The sequence below is a fragment of the Pseudonaja textilis genome, chromosome 1 (genome assembly GCF_049901715.1).
Source record: "Pseudonaja textilis isolate UNSWEBS1 chromosome 1, rPseTex1.2, whole genome shotgun sequence".
NCBI classification, from domain to species: domain Eukaryota; kingdom Metazoa; phylum Chordata; class Lepidosauria; order Squamata; family Elapidae; genus Pseudonaja; species Pseudonaja textilis.
Genome location: NC_141990.1, coordinates 307,994,347 through 308,013,299, shown reverse-complemented (window position 1 = coordinate 308,013,299; position 18,953 = coordinate 307,994,347). Strand labels below are relative to the sequence as shown.

Below are 18,953 nucleotides of genomic sequence, written 5' to 3'. Positions count from 1 at the left end.
ATCTTCATGGGGTTCCATTTGTTGAACATCTCCAGGATTTTTCTGATGTTTTTCTGGGAGAAGAGAAAATCCAGATTGCACCCAATTCAGGAGGAATGAAAGCACAGATACAGGAGTCAGGTGATGGGGACACACACACAGAAGAATGACATTTCACTGGGAAGGAAGATGCTAATGGCTACCCCACCATTCAATTAATCAATAGGCAATTTGCTTCTTTCAAATAAAAAGCCAGAAAGAATAGACTGGAGTGTCTGATTTCATTGGATATCCATGGACTCTCAGCTTTAATTAACAAGGAAAACAAAGGAAAGTTCTTATAGCCTTTGAGAAAAGTTGGAACCTGGATACAGGGAGTGAGCTGAGTAGAGAATTGATTAGATGCTACTTTTATGCCCTGGGCCATTTCACAATGAAATGAGTATATAAGTCTTTAACATGAATTTTTTAAAAATATCACAAATGTTAGATCAGCTTGATACTGAAAATGGTCACCCAGAGAGATGGTGGGCTCTTATTCCCATTGGATATGTTCAGTCAACTTGTCTGAGATAACTCAGTCGGTTTTCTTGCACTGAGCAGGGGGTTAAACTTGATGACCTAAATGGTCTCTTCCAACTTTGTTGTTGTGTGAGAGCTTGTATCTGAATTTTTGTTCTCTCTGTGTGTGTTTCAGCTGGATGGGTGAAGTGGCCTTTACCAGCTCTATGATATAAAGAAAAAGAAAATAATATTATTAATGTCATAGAAGTATTTTTAGTAAATAAGGGCAGCCATCACTGCTAGTCTCCAAAGGACAACAGAAAATCATGAGGATGGTGTGTATGATATAAATGCCTTTTGGGAAGATGCATTATGACAATCCAATACATCTGCCATCCAGATGTCTTGCTCTCATCTCTTCCATTTTTGCAATTGTTTCGGAGGAGCTTAGGGAGGGAAAAGGCTACATGAGGACAAAGGAAATTAAAACTCCTGCAGAAATGCTACTTTTCAGTAAACAAATCGCCAGGATTGAAACAGTAGAGTATTTATTTTGACTTTATATATTTGATATGTGGTATAGGCTATCTGTGGCTGTTTTCAGTTTCCAGTTTCCAATGACAGTATAATCGACCCAAGGAATTGTTTCTTCTTACCACTTTAAAAAGGCATTAATCTGGAAATAGAATTAGTAGGTGGGGATTAAAGAAAATATTTTTTTTTCTGGAATTGGTTCTGCTTCCTGCCAAACAAAAATGTAAACTCATTGGAATCTTTCAGAGGTGCAATTGGTGGGTATGTGATGGTGTGGAGGCTTAATGATGCTGGAACCACTGGCCAGGAATGGTGTGCACTCCGGCAGTTTGACCCCCAGCACCATGAGACAGAGTGAGCTCCTGTCGTTTGATCCATAGCTCCTGCCCACCCAACACTTTAAAAGTAGGCAATATTGCAAGTAGATAAATGGTTATCACTTCGGTGAGGGGAAAATACCTAGCTGCATTCATGTGTGCGGAGAGCAGAAGCCAGTGCTGGATCTGGCCAGATGCGAGGCATTGCCACAAGAGGCGAGGGCACATTGACGGAGGAGTCTGGAAGAGTAACAACACAAGCACTACTAGCTAATTGGTGTATAGCTAGTTTGCTCCCTGTGATGCACTGAGTATAGGTGCACAAGCGCCGAATGGAATGAACTAGCAATGTCGGCTGTCAGGGCTGTATTGTGTCTAGCATGTGTAGATTTCCTTGACATTGTATGCCATACTCTAAATAAATACAGGTACAATTAAAAAACCTGCTCTATTAAAAAAATAAGGTAAAAATGCCTTTTCTCAACTTCTTGGGATTTTGCTATGCAGTTTTCATGCAGTTTTGCCATAACCATTTTTGAAGCTGTTTTTTTTCCTTAATGTAATCCATAGTCCTGGAATCCTACAACTTTAAAATGTGTAGATTTTAACTTCCAGAATTACCTGGCCAGCTTCCTTGTTCAGTGGGACAAATTAGCAAAACACAGAAACGATGCTTTGTCTGTTGCTCCTAGCAAATGAAGCACTCAATTATGGATTTTGGATTTTTTTTTAAAGGAACAGGTGGAACTAATTAGTTTAGTACACAGACATTATATAATGATGATAAATGCATACTCTCACAAAATCTTTAATAAGATTCTCTAATTTAAATACAGAATTTTGCTTATATATTATGGTAACATAAATGTAATTAGTAGTGCCTTTGTACTATCAGACATATAATTACTTCTGGCTTCCAGTTTAGCAATTACTGCATCAAGTTCATTCTAAAGTACTCAGGTCTGGAACAATTTTTGATTTTTAGCATGATAACATAGTGTAGGTGAATTGGAATAGGTTCAAAGGACATGATGAAATTTGTCATCCAGCTGAAAAATAAGTTCTATTAAAAAGCTTGATGGTATTGGGTATCTTTAACATGAAATTGAAAAGAGTAAGAAGTGGGGAACAGATGTGATAATTCTCCCCAAATTCCTGAAGGGATGTAATGTAAAAAGGGGGAAACAGTAGAATTAATTGGGTTCAGAAAAATCACAGGCGGAATGATTTAGCCCCTGAGCCCAGCTCCTACTTGCTCCTGGAGAGATGTAGTCAGAAAAGCATTGAGCAATCAGAAGGGTGATTCTGGGCTCCCTACAGTGGAAGTGGTCAAGCAGAGGTGAGAAAGATGTTTCAGAGATGTTTTACCTGCACAGAATACAGGATTGGATTCAGTAGCCTAAACTGATTGATTGATTGATTATATGCCGTCAAGTTGACTCTGTCTCTTAGGAACTACATCGATAGATTTTCCTCCACTGGGTCCTTTAGGATCTAGTGGTGCCATTCACTTTGCTGGTAATCATCCTCTTATCTTTCCTTCCACCTTTTCCACAATGTGTCCAAAATTTGGTCATTTGAGCCTGGACATTTTTGTCTTGAGTGAGAACTCTGGGTTGATTAGTTCGATGATTAGTTTGATTGTTTCCTTGGTTAGATGACCCAACTGACCTCTATTGATACTAAGATTGTAGAAATCCAGACAGAAACGTTCTCAGAAAATGTCTATCCACTTAAGTTTGAGCAAATGTAAGAAATGTTGTCCCATTTCCTTGCCATATCTTCAGTTATGCTGTCTCACTACTGATACCATGTTCCTCCAAATACCCAGCAGTCAGCCTCTATCTCAAGATTATTAGTCTGTGTCCTGAAAAAAACATTTACTTGTCCGTGTTGCAAAGCACTGAGCTGTCAAAAAGAATTAGTCGCCTATCTAAATAATGACATTGGCCTCCTTTGGCCAATTGCTTTTTTAATTTAGGCATCTTAGCCAGAGAAACCTTTTCAACAGTGAAGCTTTCACCAAGATCCTTTTCCTTTTCTTAAATCTTCTTTTTCTTTTGTTCACTTGCAATAAGCACAATTGTAGTTCATTATACACCATTATCCTTTTGCATGTTGATGAATAGCTTCCATTGTTATTACACATTGCTGGAAAGAGCCCATTAACACCATTCCTTGTTTACAAGCACACGGATTCTAAGATGTGGCATGAATGAAGGCAGATATGCATGTCCCAGGGTAATGTTGCAGGATCCAGTCTGAGTCTTCACTGGGAGCAGAAGTTTAGTTTTCTGAGCTCCCGGACTTATTGACAGCTTTACCTCAGAACTGTTACTGCATGGCCAGTATGACAGAGAATAATGTTCCTCTAGCATGGCAGGTATGGCAATGTCAAAGGATTTTGGGACCTGTATTCCCATAATACAAGGATACGAGACTACTTGGGGACAGCATGCTGGCTGGGGAATTCTGAGCATTAGAGCCCACACATCTTAAAACTGCCAGATCTGAAAGGTACCAGATTAGAAAACAAGGAAGGACGAGTTCTAAAACTCCCTTAGACATGACAGCCAATTGGATGACTTTGGGCCAGAACTCTCTCTGAGCCCAACTCATCTCACATGGTTGTTGTTTGGGGGAAAATAGGAGACAGGGACATTAGGTATGTATATTATCTTCAGTTAACCAAAAATAATAGTGGGGTTAAAAAAATTAAGTAACTCATAAGGGAAAGGAGCAAAGATTTGTTGAAACACAGACAAATTGACTCAGTATGAATGGCATAGATAGGATGGGTAGAAAGTGATGTATAAGTTACTCTGAATAAAAGGGAATGTATACTAAAGAGTGTGTGTGGAGTGTGTGTACATCTTTAATTTTATAAATGCTGCCATTTGCTCTAAATAAATTTACATCTTTTATAAACTTGGTACCCTATTGCTCAGATACTCACTGAATCAAGGATAGTCTGTTTGGGCTGCTGCTGGTCACCTGTCCATTCACATCCTCTGCATCCCCTTCCTTTGATTTGCACAATGCTGCAGTTCAGGAGTAAGGTTGGCCCAATTCCCCATTAAGCAAGATCCAGACTTAGTATCCAGGGGCCAGTCCAGCCAGAGGATGAGGAGCTGTGGCAGAACCAGCTGTTACCTGATTTAGATAATACCTCTGCAATAAGCTCATATATATGTGCCTTCCTATCCAAGTCCTGAGATCTCCTCCTTCTCCTGTTTAGCTAAAAATAAACTTTGAGTCCCTGTACTTCCCAACAGCTCTGGCCACTCCGGTTTCCAAAAGGCTTTGTAAGTTGAAGGGAAATCATGCAGTTAGCTGGACTGATCAACAGACGTAGCAATCTTAAAAAATGTAATTGTTTGTTTCGCTTCACCTGTCACAGTAGGAACCCAAGGGCCTCTGCTTCAAAATAGAAGAACTACAAAACTTACCTTAAGGCCAACTGGGGACATCATAGCACAGCTGTACTTCTTTCCCAGAAAGCACCCTGTGGAGTAAATAACCTGCCTGGAAAAGTGTGCATAGACCTTATCATCAGCACAGGATGTGAAGGCTGTGACAGCTTGCCCTTGCTGGCCCCCACCCCCAGTCTTCATCCCAGGCCAAGAGTCCTTAAAAGGGGAGAAGGGGAGGTGTATGCATTGGCTAAAGCAATTCCATATTAGCCAATGGGAAGATTGCCCTGAGGAGTTCAGGTGAAGGGGTGAGACAAGTCCACCAAATGCTCCATGTTAACCAGTGGATAGGTTGGGTCAATTAAGTCATTCTCCTAAGCAATGTATTATATTGCATGGTAAATGCACTTTTCTGTTCCCAAATCATGATTTTCTACCTCCATTTCCATGTGCCATGTTAATCTAGGACTATGTGTAAAGGGAGCTCCCAAATTCCTTAAAGTAGTATGCTTTTAAAAATCTTAGCTATTTTTTTCAGAAGGCTTGGGATTTACCATGATTGGGTGTATAACTTGGGTCCACTCCTGGAATACCTGATAACTGGAGTGCAGTGATCTCTTTGCTGCCCTTTATTGGTCAGATTTGTGCAGCTTAAATTAAAAAAAGGTATAGGCTTCGCTTGCCCAGTTGTGTCTGACTGTGTATGTGTGTGTGTGTTTGTGTGCTCATCTCCATTTCCTAGCTGAGGGAGCCAGTGTTGTTCGAAGATGCTTCTGTGGTCATGTGGCCAGCATGACCATATGCCCAGGTGCATGGAATGCTGTTATCTTCCCACTGAAGTGCTACCTATTTATCTAGCTGCATTTGCATGCTTTTGAACTGCTAATTTGGCAGGAGCTGGGGCACAGTAGTCCTATTAGATGTTAAGCCTTGGAAATATTTGAGTGGAGGTGTATTATTTTTGTGGTGAGCATATGATGGAAAATACAGGCAGAAAGATATTTTAATCCAAGCTAGACAAGAGGCTGTTGCTTGATCAAAATCATTTATGTAGAGATGAGTTATATCGTTTATCTTTATTTCAAAAATACCTTATTATTGAAAGTGTCAATACTGAAAGTGTCAATAATTTATCTGGGGAGTTGGTTTGCAAGAGAAAGGGCTTAACTCTTCTCTCCCATACTGTTTCTTTCCTGGGAATCACCTTGTCATCCATTTAGTCTCATGGAAACCTGCAGTTTTAAATACCGGTATATTAACCTCCATCCCATTTTGTAGCAAATTCAACCTAGACTGGGAAGCATTTGCAGGAGGAAACAATTGGGTCTCATCCTCATAATTATTCCTACAATCCAAGTAACAGCCTTATGTGGCTGCTTTGAAATTTAAAAAAGCAGGAAAACTAGAATTGTGAACGTTCTGCATCATGTATTAGTTGAACCTCAGGGTCCACTGGCAGGTATACAAGCTAATTTTCTTGTTCTACGCTTGCTGCAGGCTTCCCACAAGCAAAATAAATGGGGAAGGTGGCAGGAATGCGAGGGATGGAGGAAGAAATGATAGGGGGAGAGAGAGAAGAAAGGGGGAGGGAGGAGAAGTAGGCAGGGATGGAAGGAAAGAGGAGGGAGAGAAGAAATGAAGGGATGGTGGAAGGGAAGGAGATAGGGATTGAGGAAAGAAGGAACAGGGAGGGAGGGAGGGAGGGAGGGAAGGAAGGAAGGAAGGAAGGAAGGAAGGAAGGAAGGAAGATTTCTGATCTTGCCAGCTTCCTACAAAGAAATTCAATAGGGGAGCTGGCAGGAGGTGGGAAGTCACTCCTGCTCTCACTGCTTTTTAGCCCACTCACAGTTTTAAGATAAAGAAATATTATTTCTGAAACAATGACCCAATGGGGCATGGGTTGTCTAGTAATAGCTAAATTGCTGGTTGCATAATGGAAATGCATACCTGTGACTCAGGCACCTTGCAAGAGTACAGTCAGTCTCTTTCAGCTGCCCAATTCCAGCCCAAATATAAAACAGACAACTTCCTCTCAAAAAAATGAAGACCTTCAGCTGGGAGGGGAAGGAGATGCAGAGCTCCATTAAAGATGCTTTAACCCTGCTGGAGTGTCTAATTAGGCAATTAGCAATATGAAGAATTGACAAAGCACAAGTCAATAGAAAAATTACTCTCCTCCAGCTTTCTCAAATAATCAGTGGGAGAAGGGGAAAAATATCCCCAGGGAACCAGACTGACAAGCTGCTTAAGGAGTGGGGGGTGGGGGGGGCATGCAATATAGTGGGCTGCAGACCTGGTTTAGAAAATAATACTATTTTGAAGGTACTATGAAAAATGCAGACTCATTTAAATGCACTAGAGACAAAAAGAAAGGATGTAACTAGGAGACACTCTGAATTAAGTTTGGTGTCTATTTCCCCCACTCCCCTGCATCTTTAAAGGAGAGGTGGAGAATGCTAGGTATTATGGGCTATATTTCCTGGAAACTGGAGTAGGGTAAATATATTAGGCATTGCACTGCAAAAAAAACAAGCAAAGCCAAAAGGAAGTGATTGCTGCCATTACTCTTTCTCTCCTTTTGTCTAGTTTCTTGCTGTCTTCCTCTTCCTTTCTTCCCAATGAGCTGCTGTAAAAGGGACAGAGTAATCCAACATAGAACCGGTCAGAATAATAACAGAAAGGGCTTTGGTACTTACCTGATATGCCCGTTCTCGGTGAGCTGCGACAAGCATCCAGAGAGTGGGAGGTGTTTAGTCTCTGCTCGGATAGGCTGGGCTTAATTGTTAGGACGCTCTTACTCCTCCCTGGCTCCTCCCTAGCGTCCCCCAGTTTTGGTGAAGATGAGGTGATGCAACCCCCGCCCTCTTGACTCTCTTGCTTGTTTGTGGTTACTACTACTACTACTACTACTACTATTATTTACATATTTCTAGATTAGTTGTTGGCCAGACCAGGATCCCCCCAGATGGATATTGGGTGGGGCTGAATGCTCGTCGCAGCTCACCGAGATTGGGTGTATCAGGTAGGTACCAATGCCCTTTCTCCATTGAGCTGCTCCGAGCATTCAGAGAGTGGGACATACCAAAGCTTGGCTTGACCTACAGGAGGGTCTCCGTCTGGTCTGGAGCCCCCCTCCCACTGTCTGAGTGGACTCATTGTAACACCCTCCTTCCAAAGGAGGCCTCAGCAGAAGCAAAGACATCAATTTTGTAATGCCTAATGAAAGGAGATGGGGAAACCCATGTTACCGCCCTACATATTTCTGCTATAGGGGCTTGTGTGGCCCAGGCCGCTGAAGTTGCTGCGCTTGTAGAATGCGCTGTGATGCCCCTAGACACGGGTAATGATTGAGTCTCGTACGCCTTGGCTATTGTGGCTTTCAGCCACCTGCCTATAGTAGAAGGTAAGACCTTATGGCCCTGAGTGGTTGGCTGAAAAGATACAAAGAGGGCTTCAGTTTTCCTGAAGGGAGCCGTTCGATGTAAATACATACTGAGAGCTCTGTGGACATCCAGTCGGTGCCATTGATGTTCTAGACCCTGAGAAGACCTGGGGCAAAAATTTGGGAGAACAAGTTTTTGTGCCCTGTGGAAAGCAGAATTGACTTTTGGTGTGAACGTGGGGTCTGGATGGAGAACCACTCTGTCTGTATGAAAAATACAGAGGTCCTTACGGCCGATATAGCTGCTATTTCTGAGATACATCGTGCTATGAGGAAAACTACCTTGTATGTGAGAAGATGGAAACTGGTAGTTTTCAGTGGTTCAAATGGGCCTTTTGTGAGCGCTGTGAGTACCTTGTTGAGGTCCCAGGTTGGATAACGGTGGACATAAATTTGTGGCGCCTCGAAGAATACTCCTTATCCTTGGGTGGTGTGAGATGGATGTTAGACCTTTCCAGGTCACCACTGAGGCAATAGCCGCTACCTGTCATCTTAAAGTGTTTGGTGCGAGACCCCTATCAAGCCCATCTTGAAGAAACTCTAAAACTTGTGGCACTGACGGAGAAAATGGATGCACTTTGGATTTGGTGCACCATTTATAGAAACTATTCCAAGTGGCATTATATATGCTGCTCGTTGAAGGTCGCTGAGCAGCTTAAATGGTGTTGATTACTCTGGTCAAGAGATTCCCCTTTCTTAGATGTCTCTGCTCAACCTCCAAATGGCTAGGTGCAGCCATTGAGGGTCCCAGTGTTGGATCGGTCCCTGGGTGAGCAGAATTCTGTGCAGTGGGATTCTCCATGGTTCTTCTGTGGATAGACCCCTGAGATCCGTGAACCATGGCCTCCTGGGCCAGTATGGAGCCACCAAGATCAGGTCTGCTTTCTTGTCCAGTAGCTTCTGGATCACCTTGGGTATCAGTGGTGGTGGTGGGGAAAGCGTATAGGAGTCCCTGTGGCCACCGGCAATGAAGGGCATTAATGTTCTCCGCCCCGTGGGATGGGTATCTCAAAATGAATCTCAGAAGCTGCGAGTTCAGGGGAGAAGTGAACAGATCTATAACTGGCAAGCCAAACCTCTGTACTGCCTCCTGAAACAGCTCTGTGTGCAGGCGCCACTCTGATTGGTCGACTGTAGCCCTGCTTAGCCAGTCTGCTGTGTGTTTGTTAGCCCTGAAATATGCTCCACCCTGATGGAAGCCACATTCCTTTCCGCCCAAAGGCACAGTCTCTTTGCTTCTCTCATGAGCTGTTTCGAATGAGTGCCCCCTTGTCTGTTGTTATGTGCCTTTGTAGTGACGTTGTCTGTAAGTATGAGGATGTTCTTTGTCTGAATATGTGGCAGAAAGCTGTGAAGAGCTAGATGGATTGCCCTGAGCTCCAACCAATTTATCCTGTTCGATCATTCTGTTGCTGACCAATGCCCTTGAGCCCATAGGGACTGGAAATGTGCTTCCCATCCAAACAGGCTGGCATCCATAGCGATGGTGAGTCTGTGGGGCTCCCTCAATGGACAACCCTTGTTTATGACCGGAACAGTCCACCAGTGCAGAGAAATCAGGACTTTTGCAGGTATTAGAACTCGAATCTTAGAGTTGCTTTGCCCCGATTTTTGGTACGGAAGTAGGAACCATTGGAGCGATCTAGTGTGGAACCGGGCCCTCTGGTATTCTGAGCTAAAATTTTAATGCTCTCCTGTCTCTCCAGGGATAGAAAAACTTTTCCTTCCATCGTGTCTATTACTGAGCCTAAGTGAGATAATCGAGTTGAAGGATACAACTGACTCTTTGCCCAATTGATGGAAAAACCGTGTTGCTGAAGAGTTTGCAATGTAATTTGAGTATCCCATTCTGCCTGCCTAGATGAGGAAGATAAGATCAAAATGTCATCCAGGTAGCATTGTAGTCTGACAGGAGTGCCCCTAAGGCGGGCAGCTAACGCTGCCAGAAACTTTGTAAAAGTTCATGGGGCAGATGACAGCCCAAAGGGCAGGGCGACGTATTCAAAACGTCGGTTGTTGTAACAGAATCTGAGAAATTTGGTGTGAGAAGGTCTAATTGGAATGTGTAAGTAAGCCTCTGTTAAGTCAATGGAAGTTAAAAAGTCGCCTTTCCTTATGCTAAGCAGAATGGTTTGCAATGTACTCATTTTAAATTTGCGATAGACTAGAGCATGGTTTAGTCTTTTTAAATCTAGGATTGCCCTCCATCCCCCTGAACACTTAGGGACTACGAAAAGTAGTGAATAGAACCTGTGCCCTTGTTGATGTCGGGCTACTGGTTGGATGGCTTTGATTTCCAATAAATGCTTGATCACTGTCTCCATCAAGTTCCTTTTAACAGGATCCCTGGAGAGAGGGCATTTCATGAAAAAGTCCGGAGGAGTGGAGCGGAATTCTAGAGCTAGGCCAAATCTGATAGTGTCACGGACCCAGGAATCCGATGTAGAGGAGTCCCAACGGTCTGCAAAGAGTCTTAACTGTTCTCCAATAGGAGCAAAATCCCTCGAGTTATCTTGGGTGTCGGAAACCCCTGCTCCCTATTCCTCTAAATGATTTTCTCCCTTGTGCTCCCCTGCGTGTTCTATCAGCAAATTCTGATCTATCTGACTGTGGGGCACCCCATATCCTGGGACTCTCTGGAATAGGTGAGAATGTACCTCGATAATAGGGATGAAAGGAGCCTCTCTGAAAGGGCTGAAAGGTTCTGTTGTCTGAGCGATGAAGGAGGGAGGGGAGAATCTTCTTTTTGCTTCTGGCCTCAGTTGGTATCAGCTTGCCAATGTCTAAGCCATAACAAGTGACGGGCAGTAACCTGTGATGCTTGAGCTGAAAATTTGACCGAATTGTATGTAGCATCCGCAGAAAACTGCTGCTGTCATTAGTTTGGCGATGTCCTGATGTGCCCTGACATTAGAATTTGGTATGGTGTCCCTCAGGTGATGGAGCCATCTGAGGGAGGACCTAGTGAAGAAGGACGTGGTTGTTGCCACCCTTATGGCCCACGCATCGGAATGATGTGCCTTTTGGAGAGCTATCTCGGCTTTCTTCTCCTCTGGCTTAAGGGCCTCCTCTGCTTGATGGGAATGGTGGAGGAGGATGCCAAGGCCGCTACTGGCTCATCTATTTCAGGGATATTCAAGGAATTAGAAAATTCCGAAGCTAGATTAAAGAATTTTTTATCAAATGTTGTGTGGGCTGGACAAACTGCTGCTGAGGCCCACTATATCTGGATGAGATCTGAAAACATTTGTGGAACTAGAATGATATCAACCTCGTTAATGGATTGTGAGAAAATCAAGTCATCTGACTCTTCTTGAGATTCAGGTTGTTGGATAGAGGGAGCCTTCTCGAGATGAGCTGTGGCCTTGGCCTTGAAAAGGAGACCTTTGAAAAGTTGTGGATGGAACAGCCCCATAAAGGTAGGTTGGTCAGGCTTGATGCCCTCGTCATCCAACATTCCCCTGTCTGGGGAATCTGCCTCCAATAGGGCTTCACTAACTTAAATTGATACTGCATGTATTTGCTCCATTTGCTCCTCTCCTTCTCCCTCTTCCTGTACCCCATGTGACTACCGGTGTGGAATGATAGAAAACTCCCCTTGGGGAGGTGCCTGAGGATAATGCAGGTCAGTTCTGCCAAGGGATCTTACTGACTGTGAATCACATTCCGACGTAGGGTTCTGTCTGACCATCATGGATTGTTGCATCCCCGCTGCGATTCCTCTGCAAATCGCCAGTTCCATCCAAGCTCTCATTGTTTCCGGAATTTCGTCTGGCAGGAACTCCTCCTGACATAGGCCAGTTGCTGTTGGTGTAAAGGTTGCCTCTGGGACCTGCCTTGAAGCCTGAACAGCTGATGGGGCCTGCGCGGTGGTAGTAGGTCTGGATGGCATGCATAAGTCTAGGGCCACTGGAGTCTGTGGAATTTGAGGCAACTGGGTTGGGGGGAGGAGGTTGGGAAATTCTTTTAGCCTCCTTAGTACATCTTTCAATTTGCTTTTCCAGTGCCTTTTGGCATCTGGTGGCATCCTTCTCTGCGGCCTTTGATGGCCCCTTAGCTTTTTTGGACTTATCTAAGGTCTGTGTCCTAGTGCCCTCTCTGTTCTCCATTGCAATTCTTGGGTACCTCAATTTATGAGGGAATCTGTATTATAGAGAAATTGTATATAGATATATATAAATGGACCTCAGAAAACAAATATATATAAATATATATATTTCTATGTGGACGGTTGGCGCGTCTGGGGTCCTGCACCACCACAGGGGCAAGGAACCCTATGAACTTTCTCTCCCCCTTTTTTGAAAATTTGTTTTATTTTATTTTGATTTATTTAGTTATTTATTATTATTTATTTATTTATGTTTGAGTGAACTAATGGGTAAGTATGCCAATTTGAGAACGCTCAAGAAGAAAAACCAGGAGGCCAAATGAACACGAGGCCCTCTACCACCGTCTGCGCAGGCTGAACTTAGCCTGGTAGTCGCTTGCTGCTGTGTTTTGAGTCTATATATGAATATCTGTATATATATCCAATGTGAGGGCAGCCAACAAGAATATACAATTTTTTTGTCTCCCCGAAACCGGAGTAAAGGGAGTTGAAACAATCTTTATTTTCCTCTGTAACCTGCACCAGGAACTTAGAGGGTGTTAAAAGCCTATCACAAAATATTATTAAGGAGATAAATGCCCACACGATGTAACGTGTTTATGGCGGTGTTTGTTAAAATGTGTGCCAAAATAGAACAGCCACCAGGCCCCCTAGAAGATGGCGCTGGCCGTATTTTGGCGCCAACACAGTAGAAACTTTCACCGCTCAATCGGAGTAAAAGACAAACTAAAAATGGCTGGTACGCGATTGAGTGGTGAGAAGGGAACAATAAGGGCTCCTACCCCCACGCCCCCACATTCTCAGCAAAAAAGTAGAAGGAAAAGCACGCTCTGTTTAAACAGCGCCGAATTGAATCATAATGGCAATAACAGAAGGTTGTAGGGAAGGAAGGAACCACGTGTCTCCCGGAAATGCGGCTGCCGATTAATGGTGCTATGAGCCTTGTGAACGTGAATGTGTCCAGATCGCCAATAGGCGACCTGCAATTTGGTCCGACTGCTTCCCTCTAATTGCAGTTGGAGCTAAGAAGAGAGCAATTTAGAATCTAGTTCATTTTAAAGAAATCCAAACCTCAAAGTGTTCCTGCTCCGGCCAAGGATAAGCTGCCTACCACACCAAAGGCTGAGCTAAAACTGGGGGCCGCTAGGGAGGAGCCAGGGAGGAGTAAGAGCATCCTAACAATTAAGCCCAGCCTATCTGAGCAGAGACTAAGCACCTCCCACTCTCTGGATGCTCGAAGCAGCTCAATGGAGAATAACAGATTTGAAAGGGACCTTGGAGGCAGGGGTGGGATGCTACCGATTCTGCCCAGCTCTATAGAACCGGTAGCTCTGAAGAGCAGCAGACACCGAACCGGTTTTGTGTTTGCTGCTGTTTGGCCCACCCGCCTGCCCGGGCTCTTACCTGACCTTTATTTCCTGCTTTTTCAACCTCAGCTGTTTTGTGCAGCACCTGCGCACAGCATTTTTCAACTGTCCAGGAAGCACAGCTTAAGGTTTTTTTACATGCGCGCGCAAAACATAGTCACCGAACCAGTAGAAACACCGGTGGAATCCCACCCCACTTGGAGGTCTTCTATTCCAACCTTCTGCTCAAGCAGGAGATCTTATACCAGTCCAGTTTTGTTTTAAAAGGTACCAGTGATGGAGTACCCACAACTTTTGGAGGCAAGCTGTTCCACTGATTAATTGTTCTGTCAGGAAATGTCTGCTTAATTCTAGGTAGCTTTTCTCCTTGATTAGTTTCCATGTATTGTTTCTTGTCTTACCTTCCGGTGCTTTGGAAAATAGGTTGTCCCCTCTTCTTTGTGGCGGCCCCTCAAATATTGGAACACTGCTATCAAATGGTCGCTCTGAAACCCAGAAGGAGGCTGAGGGATGGCTGCTTTCTTATCTGCAGATTCATACACCTCATTTTAGTAAGTGCCAAGCAAAAATCAATCCGATGTAGCCTTCTCAGCTGCTGTTAGAGGGAAAACATCCCTTCTAGGATTTCAGCCCTTTAAAGTTGCTGAGATCCTGTCATCTTATTTCATAAAAAGGAAAGAAAAAAGCAGCAGCCTCCTTCGTGGAACAGAAACTGGGACATGAAACATTAACTTCTTCTGTTTTTCTGCCAGTCTAAATTAAGTTTTTCAGGCTCTCTGATGTAAAATCACAGTCGTGAAGATAGAAGGGTTGATTTATACCATCAAGACTAGCCCTTTGCTTAGTGCAGGAATGTGGATTAAACTTAAAGGCTTCCAAATACACATCAATCTGACGTCTTTTGGAATGCCATCACCGGTTACAATTGGTTTTACTATTGACCTGTTCTTACTTTTAGGAAGGTTTTTTCCCCTCAAAAATTCAGTTGGCATCTATTTCCTATCTAAGTCTATTATTGTGTATTTTCCACTCAGTCAGTGGAGAACAAACTGTGGTACCCCTTCAGATATTTGCACAGTGCTATCGTGCATCCTGTCAACTTTTCTAAACATTAAACATATCTACCTCCCTCAATTGTTTTATTTATTACTTTATTAAACAAATTTTCACAGTTGCCCAGTTTGCACACAGTGGTTCAAATATTTGCAATTTCAGGCCCCTGATGACATATACAGACCTTTTCTGAAACTACTCCAAATTTCAGAATCTTAGCAATGTACAATATTGTGAAACAGTTATGTGCCATAGTTTACACTGTATACATAACATGTCTATATATACAAACACTCTTGTGTGTCACAAGTTTGTCTGTTTGTAACCTGCAACTGGACAAAATGTGCAACAAGATACCTCAAATGGACTAACTTGCACAATGCATCCAACATCTGTGATCCATTATTCCTGTGGGGTTGGAATTAGGAAGAGTTATGGCCGTTTCAGCACTGTTGTACTCAGCCATGGTTATGCCATTATCATTTTCTTTTTTTCCTCAATAATTTTATTAAAGTTTATAAATAAATAGATAACAAACTAATGCAAGCTAAGAAAAATATAAAAAATAAAGAAAAGAAGAAAAGTGACAAAACATATATTTTAATTCTTATTCAGCAGGTTCACTTTATAAATCTTCGTATCATATAGTGCCTCACAAGATGATTTCTTATCACTTTCTCTTTGTCTCCTTCAAAGCACAGCTTGAACAATTATTTTTATCTCTTTTCAAGAAGAGGGTTTTTTTTTTGTTCCATACATTCTTTCAATAAATCCAAAGTAAGAAGGCTTTCCAACTCACTCTTCTGCTTTTTTTTATTCGTAATTTCTCCTTGATTATTAGGACATAGAGTCATAGAATCATCGGACTGGAAGGGGCCTTGGAGGTCCTCAAATTGAACCCCCTGCCCATGGCAGGAATCCTTATACCAATCAGCCATCCTGCCACATTCCCCTCAGTTGCATCATGTATCAGCTGGTTTTATAGATAAATCCATTTTGGCATTGTTTCCCATACCGCTCTTACATTCTGGCATTTTAAAATCCATATTGAAATCCACATCTTTTTCCAATCATTTTTCTAATCCAACACTTTTTAAAACTTCAAATCCACATTCAAATCCCTGTCAGTTTTCTGTTTTATCCAAGAAAATTTGTTGATCTTCTATATCCTCTGCTATAGTATCACTTGCTCTTGTAAGCAACCTCTGAGAAAATCATTTCTAAACAGCCTTATTTCTTCTATAGTCAAATAGTATTGCTCCATTGTATTCAAGTGTCTGTTTTTCTTCAAAAATAGTCTTTTATTCTCCCCTTCAGTCCCTTCAGATCATCAGTTTATTTTCCAATCAACAAAATTTTCCCACAGGAGGATCTCTTACAAGCAGTTTCAAAGACTTGATATACTGTTTATAAATTTTTAAGTACCCTACCGGAAATATTCTTTCAAGGCCATCTAGCATCTTAACTTTCCAAAATCAACAATTTATTCCCCCTTTTGCTGCTTGTCAAAAATTAAAGCTTCTCTTGTTATTCTGTAAACTTACTGAGAGTTTCTTTTGTCCAGAGTGAAAGGAAAATCTCCCAGTTCAATACAGCTTGTCTTTTGGAAAAAAAATTAACTCCAAAGAAATAAGCAATAAGCAACTTGTAGGAATCAGGCTGAGCCTGATGGAGGGGTCAAACACATCATAAGTCATGAGTCCCTGCATGCCCACAAGAGATCTAAGTCCTGCCCACCTTGAATGCCTCTCTTAACTCCAGCTCATTTCCCTTAACTGTCAGTTGGTTGGATTCTTGTAGAGAGCTTAAACTTGCAATAAATTTTTATACTCATTTGAACTGCCTGAATCTCCTGATTTCCCCACAACTTCCTAAAGAAATTAAGAGAGAGAGTAGAGGCAACCTCAGTGATTCGTTGAAAGGCACTGAGCATGGCTTAGGCAGGATAAATATTCCCTCTCAACCTCGCTGGCGAACATCGCTTTGTAGGAAGGATCTGTATGGAGGAAGCCAGGGGGGCATAAGAGGCATGCCAAGAGTCAGGAGGGTGTGCTATAATGCAGCACAGATTGCAGAATTTGCACACAGGTGCGGTGTGTGGGGAGGGTACACAAGGGTACAGAAGTGGCCCTGGTGAGGGTATGCAAGTGGGGCAAACCTACCAGAGCAACTTGCAACCTTTCTTGTTGGCTTTCAAATTGATTTTCTCCCCGCAAGCTTCCCAGAAGTAAAGTCAGTGGGGAAACTGGCAAGAAATCAGAAATTGCCCCCATTCCCACTGCTTTTTTTTGCCTCCCTATGGTCATTCTATCATTCTGCTTAGATTAAGTAAATATTTCTGAAATGATGACATATCTGAAACAATAAACTGATGGATCATGGGTTGCCTAGTTAGATCTAATACACTGAAAGTCAGGGGCACACACATACACAATCAGTTGCAAGTTTAGCGATCCTTCCAGAGAATTGGTTAGGGACGGTTGCTTTCAATTATACTCTGGAACTTGGATATAAGTCTGTTTATTCACTGAAACTTGCAGCAACTCTTAATAACTTAATAGTCTCTTGGCATCAGTAGATTTAGCAAAGCCATTTCTGATGATTCATCATACTGAGGATACTTTTTATTTTTTTTTGCCAATTCTTATAGAAAGCGGTGTCAGCAGTGGTGGGATTCAATTTTTTTTTTACTACCAATTCTGTGGGCATAGCTTGGTGGGTATGGCAGGGGAAGAATACTGTAAAATCTCCAGTCAGAGGTGGTATTTGCCGGTTCTCCAAACTACTCAAAATTTCTGCTACTGGTTCTCCAGTACTGGTCAGAACCTGCTGAATACCACCTCTGGGCATCAGGGTAGTTTTCTAGCTAGATCTGAACTGAATTGGCCTTGGTTCAAATCCCAGTTTGTTATTTTGCTTATAAAACTAATTATAGTGCAAAAAAACCCATTTAAAACATACTGTAACTGCAGCATAACGCTCACTTACATTGTAGCAGGAATGCTGCTAGTCAACTTTGGGCATAATTCTAAAAGCACTGCAAGAATAAAGCAAAGTATATTTTGCATAGTTATAATGTTATATGTTCTTCATCATCTCATTGTGTTATTTACATTGATTTGTTTAGGTGCTTGTTCAAGGATTCGAAGAAGAGGCTGTGGGGTAGAGATATTCACCCAGGCGCTGCTGGTGGACACCAGCATTCTGGGAGTTTAAGCATGTCTCAGAAAGGGTTTTGTCCACACACGTCATGGCTGGGGTTGCTGAGTTCACTGCCTTTGGGGCCATTGTATATGCAGGCAGTCCTCGGCTTACAACCACAATCGAGCCTAGAATTTATGTTGCTAAGTGAGAAATTTGTTAAGTGAGTTTTGCCCCATTTTACATTTTTCGTGCCACATTTGTTAAGCGAATCACTGCGATTGTTAAATTAGTAGCACCGGTTCTTAAGCAAATCTGGCCTCCTCATTGACTTTGCTTGTCAGAAGGTTGTAAAAAATGATCACATGACCCCGGGACACGGCAACCATCATAAATATGAATCCGGTGTCAAGCATCAGAATGTAAATCCCATGACCGTGGGGATGCTGCAACAATCGTAAGTGTGAAAAATGGTCATCAGTCACTTTTTTCAGTGCCGTTGTATCTTTGAACTGTCACTAAATGAACAGTTGTAAGTCGAGGACTACCTATACTCTAGATGTGGGGGAGCTTCTAATCCTCTACAAAATTGGGTTAAACGTTGGCCTTATGCTACTACAATGTTGAGTGACTTTTGATTGCAATTAATTTTATGTCGTTAATTTTCTAGTGAGAAGCTGGATGGAAAAACTGAAAGACAAGGTAGGGAGCTCTTCTCAGTATGATTCATTTTAAAATGCACTGTGTTTTTTATTATTATTATTTTTAGAAATGCACCATGGAGAGACAATCTTTTAATCCAGCGGTCCCCAACCTTTGTGGCTTGGCAGCCCAGCTTGTAAGGTGGAGGAGAGAGGGGAACTCGGCCGTGCAGCTCCAGCTACACAAGAGAGAAGAGAAGCCTTTGGGGGTGCGGTTTCTCCTTCTCTGTGCCAAAAGTTTTTGAAAAGGGATGGAAGGCCTGAAGAAGGGTGAGATCGCTCCCCAAAAACCTTTTGCCCATTTGCAGAAGCTTTTGGCACAGGGAAGAGAAGCCTTTGGGGGCTCAATCTCATGCTCCTTCAAACTCACCGAGGCTGCCCAGTGCTCCCAAAG

At 42.7% G+C, this 18,953-nt stretch overlaps 1 protein-coding gene across 2 annotated transcripts in view; it reads left to right on the top strand.

Moving 5' to 3' along the window:
• The window catches only part of ARMH4 (armadillo like helical domain containing 4), a 73,688-nt gene that overhangs the window by 41,553 nt on the left and 13,182 nt on the right, over nt 1–18,953 (top strand). For both annotated transcript variants that reach the window (XM_087922418.1, XM_087922419.1), the window contains exon 7: nt 18,529–18,560. In XM_087922418.1, the coding sequence (XP_087778544.1) occupies nt 18,529–18,560 (32 nt within the window). The remainder of the gene's footprint in view (nt 1–18,528; nt 18,561–18,953) is intronic.